The sequence below is a fragment of the Haliaeetus leucocephalus genome, unplaced genomic scaffold (genome assembly GCF_000737465.1).
Source record: "Haliaeetus leucocephalus isolate CR32 unplaced genomic scaffold, Haliaeetus_leucocephalus-4.0 Scaffold173, whole genome shotgun sequence".
Classification (NCBI taxonomy): domain Eukaryota; kingdom Metazoa; phylum Chordata; class Aves; order Accipitriformes; family Accipitridae; genus Haliaeetus; species Haliaeetus leucocephalus.
Window position 1 is genome coordinate 10709281 of NW_010972609.1, and position 16735 is coordinate 10726015.

Sequence of the window (16735 nt, forward strand, 5' to 3'; positions counted from 1 at the left end):
CAGCTGTTGATGCCCTTAAAAATTACTAGGACTGCTCACACAACACACAGTATAAAGAGAGTTGGCAAGTTCATAGCCTTGGGGGGAAAAAAAAAGAAATCCTGTGACAGATATTTTTCAGGACTTTCACTGATAATGGTTGAGGTGTGGTGTTGTCTTCCCTGACCTCCCAGTCTGTTCCTCTGTACTGTTGATGGTTTTAACGAAGTGGTATAGAATAAATTTATGTGAAGGTGCTGAAGAGAGCTTAGCTCATAACTGGCAGAGTGTTCTTGACATTTGCTGTATGCAAGGGAATTGTATTTTTGATATGAAACAACAGTTCTGCTGACAGCATGAGAGTGGTAGTCTGGGTGCAGCAGAACGGACAGAAAATGGTTACAGACTTCTGAAGTGCTGTATCCTTGTCCCTACTTGCAATCATCCCCTCTGTTACCTTGTTTTGGTAGCAGTGAATTGAAAAATGCCTACAAAATGCAGTTAAGTATTATTCCTGCCCCCCCCCCCCCAAAAAAAAAAAAAAAAAAAAAAAAGAGAGTTAACATTTGTTAAGGAGAAAATGAAGATTAGGAATCACAGCAGAGATTACCAGGCAGATTTCTGCATTGTATTCTGGCATGTTTTTGATATGCACTTTGCAAGAAGAGGATACAATTCATTATTTTTCTCTTTTACTGTGAAAAGGGAAAGTTTGTAAAGTGATTCGATCTCAGTTTGTCTCGGCTTCAACATTTCTGTCCACATTTCAGACTGATCTATGTGTCACACCCTGTGGTGGTGGGCTTTTTTTTTTCTAAATCTGAACTGTAGCTTTGTGTGATGCTATTTCGTGTCCTGCAATAGTAGGCAGAAAGCCTAGAGGACACTGTGCCCTCTTATAATTCCTTCTTTGCCCCTGCAGTCTTTCAGTGCAATATCTAGATCAATGGGGAGTTAAAAATTGAGTGGATGCGTGGCAGACAAATGCTCCTCTCTAGTCACATTCCACTGGTTTTTAACTGGTAAGGTCAGGATGTCCTATCCTGGTAGTAACAACTGTGGCAACCTCCGTAGCAACTAGGAAACACTGGCAGCAAATGGCTTCCCGTGTCAAACAGCCAAAAGGGCAAGATTTCTGCATTGGGACTAAATCCAAATCGACCAGAGGTAGTGTTATCAATAGCTGGTAAGTTTGAAACACTGCTGTGTCAAAGTACTTGGGAGTTATTCAGAAAAAAAAAAAAATCTGAGTGTTGCGCAATTGCCTTTGTCAGTGCCGCATTTTATACCAAAATAGGGGACCTGGCTCTCAGCAGTAACAGCACTGAATGGGATTAAAATGTGCTTTAATGTAGAATTGATGCATTTCTTTGCAAAGTACTACTGATTCCATCTTGGTTTGGTTTATAATAGGGGAGTTTATGTAGTTGTGAAACAAGTGAATATATTGTGTTGATTTGCTGACTTAAAGATGCATTTTGCAGCAGTTAATCCACTCTTCTTGCTGGGTTTGGTGTGCTAGTTTTCTGAAATTATGTATGTCTGGGAGTCTCATAAAAAGTACTCCCAGATCGTACCTCTCAGATAAGAGACAAAATAACATTTTAAACATAATACGAGTGCTTAAACTGTATTTTGTAAAGTAAATTAGGCACTGAAAATTTATATGTTGTTGAATTTCCATGCAAATTTACCCCAAGCATGCTAAACGCTTCTAACCAATATTTTAAAAAAAGGGGGCATGGAAGCTTGTCTACTGCATCTTGTCAGACTACCAGAGATAGCATCACATCATCAATCTTACTGTGACAGCCTCTGAATAGTTATCACTTGTCAAATCTGAGCATTTCATTCCTTCTCATGGCAAGCCATAATCCTGCTGTTATAAAACATGACAGGACAGCTGAAAGATAAAAATATGTCTTAATACATCACTATAAATAAAACAAGTAACAGGCAACTGTAATCTAACATCATGTTCAAAAACTTACACGTTTACTGAGCTTGTCAACTTCAGCTGTAGTTTCTGTCTCAGCTTGTAGAATAGAGACGGTTTGGCTGGGACTGTGCACAAGAAAGATTTAAAAGAGAGTGTAGGTATAAGAAAAGGGGGCTGGATGTTACAGAGGGAAACAAAGGTTGGAGGGAGATGAAAGCTATTGCTTTCCTGGGGATTTTCACAGCATTTCTAGTTTCCTTGGGTGTTTCTGTCCCTCTACCAGGTTGGGATTTGGGTGACTGAAGATCACAGAAGTCAGTGATGTGGGTTCATCTGACCAAATGCCAGTCTGGATATTTTGAGTTTATTCTTTTTAAATAAAAACAAACAACTAATAAAAGCTACTGAGTTCTTGATGTACAATGGACAGCAGTTGCTTGTGTTGGAAAATACCAGTACATTGTCTCTTTTCTACCAGCAGATCATGACTGAGTCCCGCAGTTAGCTCCTTTTGCAAGAATGGCTTGTTCGGGAGGGTTCCTGCCTACGGGTCACAGGTATTGCAGTGCGATGCCAGCTCTGGACAAGTACTCGTGCTGCAGTGTCGTACCTACTGTCAACCCCTGCTGCAGGAGCTCTTTTGTAGTGCATCCCACCCACATCACTGAGCCCCTCACCCCCCAGAGGTAAAATCAAGTTCTTGTTTGAGTCTGTGATTTGTTCTTTTTCATGATACCTAATAGGATAAAACAGGCTGGTGTGTCAGATTAATAAATTAGCAGCTTGAACATCATTTGAGCTTTCTTCTCCCCTGCACTGGCAGTTTTTTAGATTGTATTAACTAAAGTGATTTGCTACCTTGGAGATTATGAAAAGCAAAGCCTGAGTAAACCTCCTATCAAAGAAACATTCCTCTAATATTATTTGGATAAATAAAAGCATCTTGCGTTAGCAGCCATCTTCTATGAAATGTTTCTAATGCTTTATGACAGGGCATTATTTTTCCTGTTTTGAACTTGAACCTGTCATCAACCAGCAGCTTTGTTGTTTACTTTTCTACTTTTCTTTTCCCTGAATGCCCCAGTGTAAACCGTCAGCTACAGCGCCCTTGAGTGCACTTGCGCTGTGCTCTGTGCTGGAGGTGGATTTGTTCTCCTGATCTGAAGGTTGTGGTGGCTTGCCATGTAAACACCAAAGGGGCTAGTGTGGCTAGTGCTGGCCCAGGATTCCAGTGTACTCCTGCCTTACTTCCTCTAAACCCCAAACCAAGAAATCTGGGTAAAACCAGGCACTGATTTTTTGTTTTTGTTTTTGTTTGTGGTTTTTTTTTTTCCCCAAGAGCAAGGAATTGTCCCTGCACAGGCAAGTTTTCTGTTTCTTCCCACATGCTTTGGCCTGTGGGAGTGCTACAAAATGAGGTGGAGTGATCCAGTTCTTAAACCTTACAGGATTTTTTTTTTCCCCATGACCTACAGAAGCTGTTTCTCCCAGTGCTGACCCATTTTCTTTTTTTTCAAGGTGCCAATGGATTAGCTACTGCCTCCCCTCCCCTGGCCCAGCATGGAAGAAGCTGAGCACATTGGGGAGATCAGTGAGCTTAGACAGCAATGTCCCTGTGCTGGTGAGAGGGGAAACAGATGGATTTTATTACCGTGGTACAGTAAAAGAGGAGATAAAGGTGAGTGACAGTTGCTGTGTGGTAGTCATGGATATGGGTAATAGGATGGGTGTCCAGTCCACCAGCAGTCCTCATGCACCATCTGAGTTTAGTGTAGCAGTTTTGATTCAGCTGGTGCATGAATTAGAGATCACCAGGACAGCTGATGCTCGTGGTTATGTCGATTCATAAAGCTCCTGACGTGCCTGATTCCAGGCTGTCCTCACCTCCTGCTGCCTGATATACTGGGTGAGCCTCTTGCATGCAGCACAGCCTCAGGCACCAATAAACTAATAATGATCAGATCCTTGCTCTGCTCAGCCTCCTTTACTGAGTCCATTTCTAGGAGTGAGCAGATGTGCTTCGGGGATCCTCATCTTGTGCAGAAGATGGGTGCCCCCCAAACTCCCAGTTCCAGCAGTGGTGTTGTGCACCTTGCAACAGCAGGCCCTCTGCTTCTGCTGGCGCTGGGCGTTGAGCCAGGCTCAGGCAGCGTGAGTGCTGCTGTGAGCAGTGTACCGGCTACTGTTGTGTGTAGACACATAACCATCAATAGCACAGGAAAAGCATTAGTGTTTTATGTACACACTTCCAGCTTGAGTCAGCTACAGACCAGTGGCTCGGTGTCTTTTCAGAAATGTTAGTGAAAGCTTTAATTCATTAGTTTGTTAGCACTTCAAACTTAGCAGAAAAAAGAGCCTATTCTTTCTCAAGAACAGGGAAGTACCTTATTTCGTTGTTGATGAAAAGCCTCTTGACAGGCCTTGATTTAAAAGAAAACAAAAATTCCTAACAACCCCCCCAAGAAGCAGTGTTAGTGTGGTATGTAATGAGGAAGGACTTGGGCATGACTGAAGAACAGGTCTGAATGGCTTCAGTGTCCCTTGTTATCTGGTGCACATGGCATGGTTTGTGAAATCCAGTTGCAGTCTATCTATAGCTTTTTCTCTTGGGGAAGAAAATACAGGTCCTAGCAGCAGTGAATCTGTACATATGGTTCACTCAGACTGCTTTCTGGTGAGCCTCACGGAGGTTTTGCTGGCTGTCTCAATGCCAGACTGACACCGCACACTATTTAGTTACCTTTCAGGCTTGCGTGGAGTTTTGACCTAGCCACATAGCCACAGAATGGCCTCCTGGTGAAGGTTATATGACCTGACACATTATGGACTGCTTTTCAGAGGAACTATTATTTTGTTCCTGGTAACAGAGTGAAAGAGGCACGTTCCTGGTAGAGTTTGCCAAACCACATATGTCACATGGAAGGCATCCAGTGTGTGTGCAAAGAACAGCAAAGGATGACATCCTGGAATACGTGAACAGAATGAAGCACTCCTTACTCCCTGGAGACAAAGTGCTGGCACCCTGGGAGCCAGATATGGCTAGATATGGACCAGGAACTGTCCTCACGGGCATTGAGATGAGAGACCCCTTAAGAGGTAAGAAAGATGCTGCTGCCTTCTTCCTCGCCTTGCTCTGGAACATGAATGAGACTATCAGGATAAACGCTTGTTGCGGTGCTACTGCCAGAGAAACACCAGTGCACAGACTATAGTTTAGCATTGCTTAAAGCTTGCAGGAGCTGATGGGACTTGCTGATTGTCGTGGTTTAACCCCAGCCAGCAGCTACGCACCACACAGCCGCTTGCTCGCTCGCTCCCCCCCTCCCAGTGGGATGGGGGAGAGAATTGGGAAAAAAGTAAAACTTGTGGGTTGAGATAAGAATGGTTTAATAGAACAGAAAGGAAGAAAATAATAATGATAACAATAATAAGATGACAATAATAATAAAAGAATTGCAATATACAAAACAAGTGATGCACAATGCAGTTGCTTACCACATGCTGACCGATGCCCAGTTAGTTCCCGAGCAGCGATCTGCACCCCCCAGGGCAACTCCCCCCAGTTTATATACTGGGCATGACGTCACATGGTATGGAATATCCCTTTGGCCAGTTTGGGTCAGCTGTCCTGACTGTGTCCCCTCCCAGCTTCTTGTGCCCCTCCAGCCTTCTCGCTGGCTGGGCATGAGAAGCTGAAAATTCCTTGACTTAGTCTAAATGCTACTTAGCAACAACTGAAAACATCAGTGTGTTACCAACATTTTTCTCATACTGAACCCAAACCATAACATTATACCAGCTACTAGAAAGAAAATTAACTTTATCCCAGCCGAAACCAGGACACTGATGGATATCTGCGTGTAACCTCACCAGTCTGACCCGAAGGAAGTTGTGACCCATAAAAATGTCATGTTCAGCGTCTGTGGCTATGCTATTTCCTGTCTGCTCGGACAAGGCTGTGTCTGCCACGTGAAAGACGGTGGCCTTTTCATGAAGGATACAAGTGAGGCAGCTCTCAGGAAGCACCCATCTGTGCTTGAATGCTCACATTTGTACTGAATGGTACATCTGGGGGTGATTTTATCACCCAAACATAGGAGATTTCAACAGCTCATTCATTTTTCCCATGTCTGACAGTCAAGCTCCACTGACTTATCAAAATACTGTTCTGAGACCATTACTGCTAACTTTGGCAGTAACAACAAAAGTTACTCAGTCAACATTTTCTTGTTCGTCTGATGACAAATTGGGAGGAAAGATGCTTCCAGGCCTGTTGTCACACTCATGGTGCCCTAGCTGCCCACTCCACCCTCCATGACATGAAGGTGAGGTGTTAAGGAGAGGGGTGATTGTTGATCCTACCGCTTGACAGGAGTAGAAAGTGCATAAAGCTGCAAAGTGTGATCTGTTTATGTGCACTGCCCAGGCCAGCTGCTTATGGCTCCTTACCTTTTCTCTCAACAGCCTCAGAAGATGAAGAAATTATGGTCCATTTCTGGAATGACAAGAAAGTGAAACTCCCGCGAGGTGTGGCTCTGTGGATCCCTCCTAGCCTGTGGGAGAGGATTGTAGAGATGATCCACATGCCCTTCACCAGCAGGGTGAAGCCCAAACAAAGTCTGGACGCTAACTCTTGTATTTTTTCCTGCAGTCCCAAAACAGCCCTGGTTCCTGTTTGTGCTGTATGTAGCCTTGCCAAGCACTGCTTGCTCTGCTCACCCTCCTGGCCACATTTCCACTATCACTGTGATGGTATATGCTGTTCTTCAGCATATGTAAGGTGCATCTGCTGCTGCCATCCCCATGTTGATGGCTGGTGGCCTCTTCCATCCAGGTCTCTGGTCTTTCAGAATGAAACTGAAAAGGCAGAGTCCAGCAGCGAGCCCTTTCCATGCCTTCTAGAACTGAAAGGCCCCAAACAAGAAGCAGCAGCAGCAGCTGTGGCAGTGTCTTCCCCCTGTTCTGATGCAGAGTGGGACCTGGAGGCGTTCCCCACTGAGAGTACTGTGGTGGACGGTGCTGTTAACACAGACTCCGGCTGTCTTCAGAAGCCCAGGCTAAAGGATTCTGCAAGACCCGAGTGGAAATACTGGAAAAGAAGCCACCACAAGTCTCATCCCAGTAATTCAGGTACCTTTTAACACCCTCAAAGAGAAGCAGCAGCCAGAGGGAAAAAAATATGTTCTGGGCCCCCCTTCATCTGGGCAGTCACCTCTCCTGTAGTTTGTTGATAGAAATACTATAAATTTGCATATCAGTCTCTGATACAATACTTCCCCCTCCCCAACATTTCTGCTGCTTCATCTTTCAAGCTAGCTCTTCTTTTGGCAGCTCCATCCAATGCAAAACTACCAGAACAAGGAATTTCATTTGGAAACGTAGATATCCCTCTCTGAGATTGTTCCCCATCATTTTCCTGCTCTTTTTATGATGCTAGCATCTTCATTAATCTTCGTAGCTAGTCCATGCAGAATAACCTGAAAGAATTCCTTTCAGGCTTAAAGTGCATTTTCCTCTCTTCTGAAATGAGTGTTTTTCCATTTCAGTTCTGGTTTCACTCTTAGATACAATTTTACTTCTTCCCAGGACTTGGCAGTCACAGCAGCACATGTACAAAGGACAAGATGGAATCCAAAGCCATCTCCGTTGGGAACATGTCCCATGTTGCCCCAACTCATCGGAGTGCAATGTTTGAAACCATCGAGCAGTCTCCCAGAGGGCAACTCACAATGAAAGAAATCTTAAGAGACCAATATTTCAAGCTGCCATTTGGGGTAAGGTAATCTGTATTAATACTGTATTTATGTAAGCATGGGGTTTGTTTGAATGGAAGAAATATTCTTGTTAATGGTCTGGAAGTTGGCTAGAAAAATACATTGTTTCTAACTTAAGTGCTTGCTAAGGCCATCTACCAGTTTCGTGATAGGCAGGAAACTTCTCCACTAATTCAAACAAAACAAAAATCCCAAAATCCTAAGGAAGGGCTGAAGCTACTTGGTAAAGTGGAAAAGATTATGCCGGTAACTGTGTGAGCATTCAGTAATGCAGATTTCAATTCAGAAACTTGCCAAATGCCCATTGACATCAATCCAATGAAGTCCTGTGGAGGTAGGGGCCTACATGAGTGGCCCTGGAAGTGGACAGATGTGACTGTCAGCAGCAATAAAACACGAGAAAAGATTCAATTTGGAAAGGTGCTGGGCTCTGCCAGTCAAACTCTGATAGTCATAATCTCTATCTCTGAAAGATACAAGCAGATTTTTTAGTAAACAGTCTTTACCGAGTATCTTCTTTTACTCCCTCACAAGAAGCAAGCAGTTTAAACAGCAGATCCCTACCCTTAAGCTAGGGGATACAGAGTAAGCAAACTGTGTCACAGCTAGGAACAAAGACGACACCCTGATTTTTAGGCCTGATTTCTGTTGGCCATGGTCTCCTCCTGCTTTAGAAAAACTTGGGGGGAAAAAAAAATCCAAACATGAATGCCAAAAAAAGCAAGCACAGTGTATTGGGTTTGCGTGGCAAGGTTTTGGTAGTGGGGGGACTACAGGCATGGCTTCTGTGAGAAGCTGCTAGAAGCTTCCCCTGTGTCTGACAAAGGCAATGCCAGTCAGCTCCAAGATGGACCTGCTGCTGGCCAAGGCCGAGCCCATCAGCGACGGTGGTAGTGCCTCTGGGAGAACAGATTTAAGAAAGGGGGGAAAAAACTGCAGTCAGAGAGAGCAGTGAGAACATGTAAGAGAACCCTGCAGACCCCCAGGTCAGTGAAGAAGGAGGGGGAAGAGGTGCTTCAGGCACCAGAGCAGAGATTCCCCTGCAGCCCATGGGGAAGACCACGGTGAGGCAGGCTGTCCCCCTGCAGCCCAGGGAGGTCCACGGGGGAGCAGATCTCCACCTGCAGCCCGGGGAGGACCCCACGCCAGAGCAGGTGGGTTCCTGAAGGAGGCTGTGACCCTGTGGGAAGCCCGCGCTGGAGCAGGCTCGTGGCAGGACCTGCAGATCTGTGGAGAGAGGAGCGCAGGCTGGAGCAGGTTTTCTGGCAGGACTTGTGACCCCACGGGGGACCCACGCTGGAGCAGGCTGTGCCTGAAGGACTGCACCCCATGGAAGGGACCCATGCTGGAGCAGTTTGTGAACAACTGCAGCCCATGGGAAGGACCCATGTTGGAGAAGTCTGTGGAGGACTGTCTCCCATGGGAGGGACCCCACACTGGAGCAGAGGAAGAGTGTGAGGAATCCTGCCCCTCCTCAGGGGAAAGGAGCGGCAGAGACAACGGGTGATGAACTGACCCCAACCCCCATTCCCCGTCCCCCTGTGCCAGTGAGGGGAAGGGGGTAGAGAATTTGGGGGTAAAGTTAAGCCTGGGAAGAAGGGAGGAGTCCAGGGAAAGCATTTTAAAATTTGCGTTTACTTCTCATTGTCCTACTGTGATTTGACTGGTAATAAATTAATTTCCCCAAGTCAAGTCTGTTTTGCCCATGATGGTAATTGGTTGAGTGATCTCTCCCTGTACTTATCTTGACCCACGAGCTTTTAATTGTATTTTCTCTCCGCTGTCCAGCTGAGGAGGGGAATGATAGAGTGGCTTTGGTGGGCACCTGGTGTTCAGCCAGGGTCAACCCACCACACACAGAAAAGAGGAAGAAAAAAGCCTGCAGGAAGAAGGGGAACATGAAAGAGAATGGCAGGATGAACAGAAACACTGCTCTGCACAAGAGCGTCAGGGGTACAATAAATAAATTATATATTGGAAATCAAATATTAGCTCCTTTGTACCTTCATGCTCTTGCTACTGTGAGCTTACTGCAGGGTAAAACTTTGAATGTGCTAAACTTGCATGATTTTCTTTAGGAGAAGATGAATCTGTTAATGACATGTCTTGGTGAACAGAGAATATACTGGAATATACCTTGTACTCTCACAATTATATGCATTAATTTTAAGCAGATGCCTACTGACTTATTAACTATACGGTTCCTACTTTATTATTTAAATAATCATAATTACACACCTTTGTAATTGCCTTCCTAGGAATTTTTAGGCCAGTATGGAGCTCCAAGCAGACATGTGCTATGTTAGCAAGTGTCACAGCTATGCACTGAAGTGACATGCTTTGCCTTTTGGTAAAACTAAAAAAAAACAAACCAAAAACCCAGAGTGGTTTCATTCTAGCCCTAAACTGGCATCATGAATCACAGTAGTGGATGCAATGTGTTAATACAGAGTATGATGACATACTTTTATTCCTGTGAAATGGCCCTTGGTGTTTTTAAACCCAGAATATATATTGCCACTCCTTGAGACTGCAGAGAAGCAGTTTTATCACATAATGCAGACTGCATCAGAAATAACTTGAAACAAACAAGTGAAGCTAGAGAGCAGGCTTCCCAGAGGTGCTCTCTGTGGAGCTAATGTTCTCCCACTGTAGTCACCAAAAATTCTCCTAACTTCTAAAGGAGCAAAGTTTTTGGTCAAAGCCTAACAGCTTCTGAAAATCCTTTGGTCTTGTACACTTCTGTGTTGCAGCAGTAAAGTTTGTACTAGCACAGAAATGATACCATTATTAAAGCTACGTGAGGCAGACGTACCTATCTTACAGCCAGGAAAGCAGCAGTTACAAAGACACTGATGCTTTTTTTTAGGCTAGGCTTCCAAGGGATTTGTTTTCTGTCCTCCAGGAAGAAGGTTTTGAAGCATCAGAAAAACAAAGATATAAAACAGCAAGGAATAAGACAGAGTCAGATGATAACTGTAAAGTGACTTGCACAGAAGGCAACAAACTTGATGATACAGACCATGTCAGAGGAGGCCAGGCAAAAAAAACAACGAAGAGCTCACTTGCAACAAAGGAGAGAGAGAGACATGATCAACACAATTCAATAAATGGACAACTGATGAAGTTCAGGAGCTGAAATTTCAGGTAAACTGCTTAGACTGTATCAGTGTTACATTTATTAAGCAAATCAAATTCTGATTTAGATACTGTCTCTATAGAATATCTTTATGGATAACTGTATGATTTTAATAACTGAGAAACACTATTTCTACCCACATTGAATTTCAGCATCCTCATTCTTTACTCCAAGGTGTTGTATCAAATTCCTAATTATTTGGACTTGACTTTACAGTTCTAGAGAGATCAGGTAATCTCGTATGAGCACTAAAAGCCTGAACAGATGCACAGCAAGGCTCTACAAACCTCCAGTTTGTCTACAGTTCTCTAGAGTTAGCCAGAGGAATTTAGCATAGCAATTTCTTTTTGTAGAAAGCCAGAAGGAATGGAGAAACAATACAAGCTGACAGCTGAAAATATTTTTTTCAGGATTAAAGCAGAAGAGAAAGTAGCCAGAGGGTAAGGGACCTGCTACTGTAGATACAAACAACAAAAATGCTTGGAGATCCAGCATTCAACTCACTGAATTTTGTATTCCCGTGAAAATTAACTGAAACCTTAATCCCATCAGCTACAAAAAGATTATAGATATATATAGGTCATGTCACTAATTCTAACTGTGGGTGGAATCTGATCCTTTGGGAGAGTTAAGCATCCAGGGAGTCTCCTTAATAGGACTGCTCATGTTTGGAGTGTATGAACTTGGCCAAAAGCTGCAGTGTGCAGTTGCTCAGCAGTACTTTTCCCCTGCAGGAAACAGCAAACAATTCAGGGTGCCCTACTGCCTATGGAAGAAGGCAGCTAACTGGTGTTTAGCCTAGGTAAGAGCCTGCAAAGAGACAGTACTTTAAGTATCGATAGTTTATGTGCCTACACTGAACATCTGACACATACTCAAGCACCTTCCTGAGCTGGGGTCCTAGATAGATAGTGAATTTCATTTGCATTTTATTTCTTTATCAGAATAATAAAAGTACAGATAGGAGAGATGCATTGTGAGCCAAATGCTTTAAAATCAGTGCCAGCCCACAGAAGCTAATGTACATCCATATTCATACCACATGGATCATGCTGTCTGTGCTCAAGAATGTGACATGGACACTCTGTCTGAGGATAATAAAAAAGAAGCTGTCATCACAAAGACTAAATTACGTATTTTATTTCACTGATTGTATCTTAATTGTTTAAAGCATAAGAACCTGGAACAGGAGTCACATAATTGGATTTAAGGCACACAATGTACAAATATTTATAAAATCAGTGTACAAAGTGGGCTGCATATAACTGCATTAAGTAGAAAACAAATATACAGGCCATAAAAATGGAGTCCCAGAGAGGATACTATTAAAGTGCTAACAAGAAAAAGATATACATAGTTCATGACATGCATTAAAACAGCCTTGTATTTTATTCCTGTGATTACCAAGAAATAACAAACATCATAGAACAAAAGTTAAATCATAACTTTGTCCTGCGTTGACATCCACCACATGGGTTTGTTGCACCATGTCCTCTGAGGTTGCTGTGACAGAATAGGTGCCAGGAGAAACTTCAATGTAGATGTCTTCGGAAGCTTGTCTGGTCTTTGGGGGGAGGGGGGGAAGTTTCATTACTGTTTAGTCATCTTAGATTTCCCACAAAAATAAAAACTTTGAATTTGGGTAAAAACCCTTACATTTCAGCTACTATATAAACGTACTAAGATTTTTCAAAATATACAGGCAGCATGGATAAAACTGTAAAATGTTTCTGTCAGTACAAAAACTAGCAAGTGCCGTACTCGAAGTATTTCATCTAATGTTTCAATCAATGGAAATAATCAACATGCTGTAATCTCTGCTTCACAAAACTGAAAGTTACCAACCTAAATGGTTTTGAACATAGACCTGGAAAACATCCATACAACAAGGGTGCTCCCACTGACTTGTACTGTGGTATAGATTCCATGTTTCTCATCTTTTGTGGCTTAGAAGTTCCCGAAATTGATTTGGTGAGGTGCTAGGCTTTGAAAAATAAAGTTTCCTTCTCCTTGAGGAACAGGAGTCTTCAGAGAGACTGTATGAGGGCCAAACATAACTGGCTAAGCAACTGCTGAGTGCATTGCTGCCTGCCTTTCCTCAGCACGGGGAATGCGTCAGGAGCACAAATGAGGTGAGACTGGAGAAATGCTGCATTATTGTTGCTGATGCAATTCACAAGAGCCTAAAGATTAATCACACTGTTTGACATTCTGTATCAGTCCAAAATATAAAGTAGACTCTTAACTGGTTATATGCCAGAATGCCACAATTTGGTTTGCAATTAATTGTGCAAGTCTCTGTATGCTCATTCTACTGCCTACCTATATGTACATTAGGACTGTGAATGCACCACTGGTTAATCTTCTGTGCCATCATGAAGTCTCCACATCTGATCACCAATTTTAACCAGCTTGATGATAAAGAAATGCTATACCTCGATTTAAAAACAAAGTATTCTATAAACTTACATGTTGCTGGCAAGTTTGGGCTTGACTGAGTGCTACAGAGGCTTCCGTCCTCTGGAAAGAAAAAGGTATGTTTCTAATGATACAACACAAAAGGCAAATTGAGCCCCTGAGAGAGGGGATGCTTTATGTCCATGAAATTTTCCCCTACACAAAAGGACTGATGTGACACTGGTGGCACCAGGAGCTATTCTGCCTCCTCCCCTGCCCCCCAACAGAAGGCTTAGATCAGTCCAGGTGTTCATATGCCCATGATGTTAAACCACATACATTACTGTAAGCGTCACAGACACGAGATGGATAACAAGTGTCCCATGGCAAGGGAAGGAATAACCTTTAATCAAAACCAAAACCACCTACTTACCTCTTCTTGGGAGGACTCTAGCTCTCCTTGCCCTGCTTGCCTGCCATGGTATCTGCAGATGTGTTTGATTTCATGCTCTTTGCATCTACAGGCTGCCATGAAGCTATAGTACTTCTGGACAACAGTAGAAACAGAGAATATTATGTGGAGAAGCATCAAAGCTGTGGTCACAACTACTGCAGATTTACAATTAAAAGTGAAACTGACCTTCTATATTAATTGGCTGGTGTGTTCTCATGTGAGGATGAAAACAATGCCTGGATGTCCACAGGACATCTGCCTTCTGGTATAAAACTGTTAGCCCTGATTGTAGATGCCTGCCTTCCAACACAATATGTAGGGACTCCCTGACACCTCAGAACTAAATTAATGAAAATATCAGAAGGAACGCTCTGGAAACATCTACCTGATCAGGCTCTTCGAGAAAAGCTCTGGTAGAAAAAGGCATAGTTTATGGGTCCTGAACAGGATGTATATGCAAGCCAGGTGCTTTGCAACCTAGCCAGTGAAGACTGGTTCTGCACGGCACGTGCAGGAGCAGTGCTCTAAAAGCAGACCACTTTAATACTGAAAAATGAGCTGGTGAAGAAGCTAAAGTGTCTTCAAGGCTGGTATGAGTAGCATAGTGGTTTTGAGAATTGTATTCAAGACTGCAGCAGCCCTTTTCTGGCTCCACAGTAAAGGTACCTGAATCTTCCCCACTGCAAACTAAATATTTGAGTATAGCTCTGCTGCCATCTGTTGTCACCTCCCAGGGTTACCTTTTTGATCACAGGGACCAAAAAGTTCCAAAATATCTATTTTATCTCACTTCCATTTTCCTTGTCTCTGACTGTCAAGACTAAACTTAACAAAAATAAGGCCAGTAGCAATTCTTATTTCCAAATCTACTGCTGTGTTTTATTCCTTGAGGTTATGCACACATCAACAGCTTTGGTTGCTTCTATTGTGGTTTACTGTGGAGCTACGTCCCCAAATACATCAAATACTCTGACTTTATTGCATAACGCTTCACAGAGCATTTCTGTATCACAGGAGGTGAGCTGGATTCTTTTACATGATGTCACAGAGCAAAGAAATGAAAGCAAACTTTTGGGGTAAGAAATGTGGGTAAACTTTGGTCCCTTAGTAACTCTAAACAACTCATCCTAAATCACAGTTTTAATCGTTTGCACTCAAGTGCCTAAATGGTTATGTTGGGCTGTGGATTTTTATTTGCACTTTGTAAACTTTGGTAATGAACTTGTGGGTCTGAGAATTCCCCCCACCCCACCCTTTTATGACTCTTCTTGTCTACAGAAGATGACTGAAGCAGTACTGTCTTGGCTGATGCATAAATATGGAAGTCATCCACTGCTTGCTCCAACTCTGATACTCCTAACAGGGAATAGGATGAGTCTCTATACACTGTTATATTTTTGTTTCATCTTGTGTAAGACTGAGTTGTTTTAGGGTTACCTGGTTACTGTGTATGTAGTGCTTTGAAATGATAAAAGAGTTGCTTAAGAACTAATCATCTGGTCTGTGTTGAACTACTGTTTTCTCTAATTTAATTGAAGACTTAGCCTCTGTTATTAACTCTGCGGACAGTAAGCTCCCTGCTGCATTATGCTAACAGATCCCAAAGGGCATAGACGATGTAAACTGTGATGGAGTTTTCAAAGACTTTAATGCAGTAGTCGGGCTGCAGGGCTGCATTCACAAGGATGAGCTGGCAGAGACAGGCTCCTGGTCTGTCTACCCAGAAAAGTAATGACACATGGCAGTCAGAGCCACCATGAAAGCAGTGGAGCTGTGCATCTGTATGCCATACCTCTCAATTTCTGCTTATCACAAATAAAGATACAGTGCTGCTCAGAACTGAGCCCACACTCCTTATCCAGTAGCAACACCCCAAATCAAGTACCTTAAATGATACCGGGGACGTTAACTCTATATTCAGAGCGAATGCGTGATGCAAAGCAATCTCTTTGCTCAAGATTCAAACTTTCCCTTACTTCTGCCACCCAGAACACACTGACTCCATCAGCTAGCATGAGTGGTTCCTGCTGGCATGATGAAAACAAAGGGTTACTCTGTTGAAAAGCCACTCTGCAGAAGTAACCTGGCAGCACCGGAAAAAACTCTACGTTGTGATGCGCCAGAAGCCTGCGCAGTGGCTGACACAATGTAATTTGTGATGTGGTCTGACATTTCTATCTCTCTAACCACGTTGCCTTTCTACCAAGAAGCAGAGAAACCCTCTGCTAAAATGTGTACTGGTCTAGTAGTACCGTCTAGGAGAATGCTGATGGATAGTGGTGTTTATCAACTAAGGTGGTACCAGCTGGTCAGGATAGCACTGGTGAAACCTACCCTGTAACCTACCACATGATGGCGAACGCCCCGAATTTCTTAATCTAGGCCAGCACCACAGGCTCGCTGGCTAAGCTCTTGCCATGCAGTGAGCAAAACTGAAGTCTAATTTTTGCAGTTTTAGCAAAAGTAGTGCAAAGAGGCCTCTGCCAGGCACATCATAAACGTTCCCCTTTGCACGGGTCTGGGGGTGAAACCTCACCTCGCATTCCTTTGTGGCTTGATTCATCAAGTTCACAATTGAAGCGAATGCTGCGCTGAGACGTTCTGAATCTTCTTCCTGCAGTTAAAGACATTTTTCTGTAAGTCATGGTGTGGTGCTCGATGCTTAGGGGTAGAAAGTGTCCAGGTGGCTGAACGGCAAAACCCTCGCTAGTGCCGGGGGCCGTCTCTGGGGCGACGCAGTCGCGCGTGGCCGGCCGCCGCGGTGGTGGTCCTTAAGTTTGGAGGCAGCGTGCACGCCGGCCTCCCAAGGCGCCCCAGGCAGCACCGAGGCACTCGCTTCCCCGGGGGGGTCACCGGGTGGAGCGGCTGCCTCGCTCCGCCGTCCTGCAAAGCACCGGCCGTTTCTTTGTAGGTGCCCTCCACCCTCTCCCACCGCGGCAGAACGCGGGGGGAAGCCACCAAGTGCGAAACGGTTCCGCGGCTTTTTAAAACGCCTCTAGCTCATCGGAGCACGCCTAAGGCTGACTCCCACACACACTAGGCCCCTGCAGGAC

General features: G+C 43.9%; 2 protein-coding genes across 3 annotated transcripts in view; one reads left to right on the forward strand and one right to left on the reverse strand.

Annotated features, from left to right (window-relative positions):
- Positions 1-14795, forward strand: part of LOC104829515 (chromosome unknown open reading frame, human C11orf16) — a 15841-nt gene extending 1046 nt beyond the window's left edge. Inside the window, exons 2-8 of one of the 2 annotated variants that reach the window (XM_010563804.1) lie at positions 2400-2604; positions 3437-3596; positions 4786-5014; positions 6383-7048; positions 7505-7692; positions 10598-10839; positions 13753-14795. In XM_010563804.1, the coding sequence (XP_010562106.1) occupies positions 2438-2604; positions 3437-3596; positions 4786-5014; positions 6383-7048; positions 7505-7692; positions 10598-10831 (1644 nt within the window). In that variant the 5' untranslated portion in view covers positions 2400-2437 and the 3' untranslated portion in view covers positions 10832-10839; positions 13753-14795. Of the gene's footprint in view, positions 1-2396; positions 2605-3436; positions 3597-4785; positions 5015-6382; positions 7049-7504; positions 7693-10597; positions 10840-12852; positions 13645-13752 lie in introns of those variants that run through there. The other variant, XM_010563805.1, reaches the window with a different exon arrangement.
- AKIP1 (A kinase (PRKA) interacting protein 1) lies at positions 11676-16424 on the reverse strand. The gene is made up of 4 exons (XM_010563803.1): positions 16219-16424; positions 13662-13775; positions 13301-13351; positions 11676-12395 (listed from the first exon to the last, which is right to left on the reverse strand). The coding sequence occupies exons 1-4, from the start codon at positions 16243-16245 to the stop codon at positions 12252-12254; spliced, it is 336 nt and encodes a 111-aa protein (XP_010562105.1). The 5' UTR covers positions 16246-16424; the 3' UTR covers positions 11676-12251.
- Between the last annotated feature and the right edge of the window lie 311 nt (positions 16425-16735).

Excerpts from the sequence above, each read along its gene's own strand:
- AKIP1 (XM_010563803.1), bottom strand. The coding sequence starts at position 16,245 with ATGAATCAAGCCACAAAGGAATGCGAG. Across the intron at positions 13,776-16,218 it reads AAGCCACAAAGGAATGCGAG|AAGTACTATAGCTTCATGGC; the intron begins GTGAGGTTTCAC and ends ACTGTTGTCCAG. Across the intron at positions 13,352-13,661 it reads TAGAGTCCTCCCAAGAAGAG|AGGACGGAAGCCTCTGTAGC; the intron begins GTAAGTAGGTGG and ends TTTTCTTTCCAG.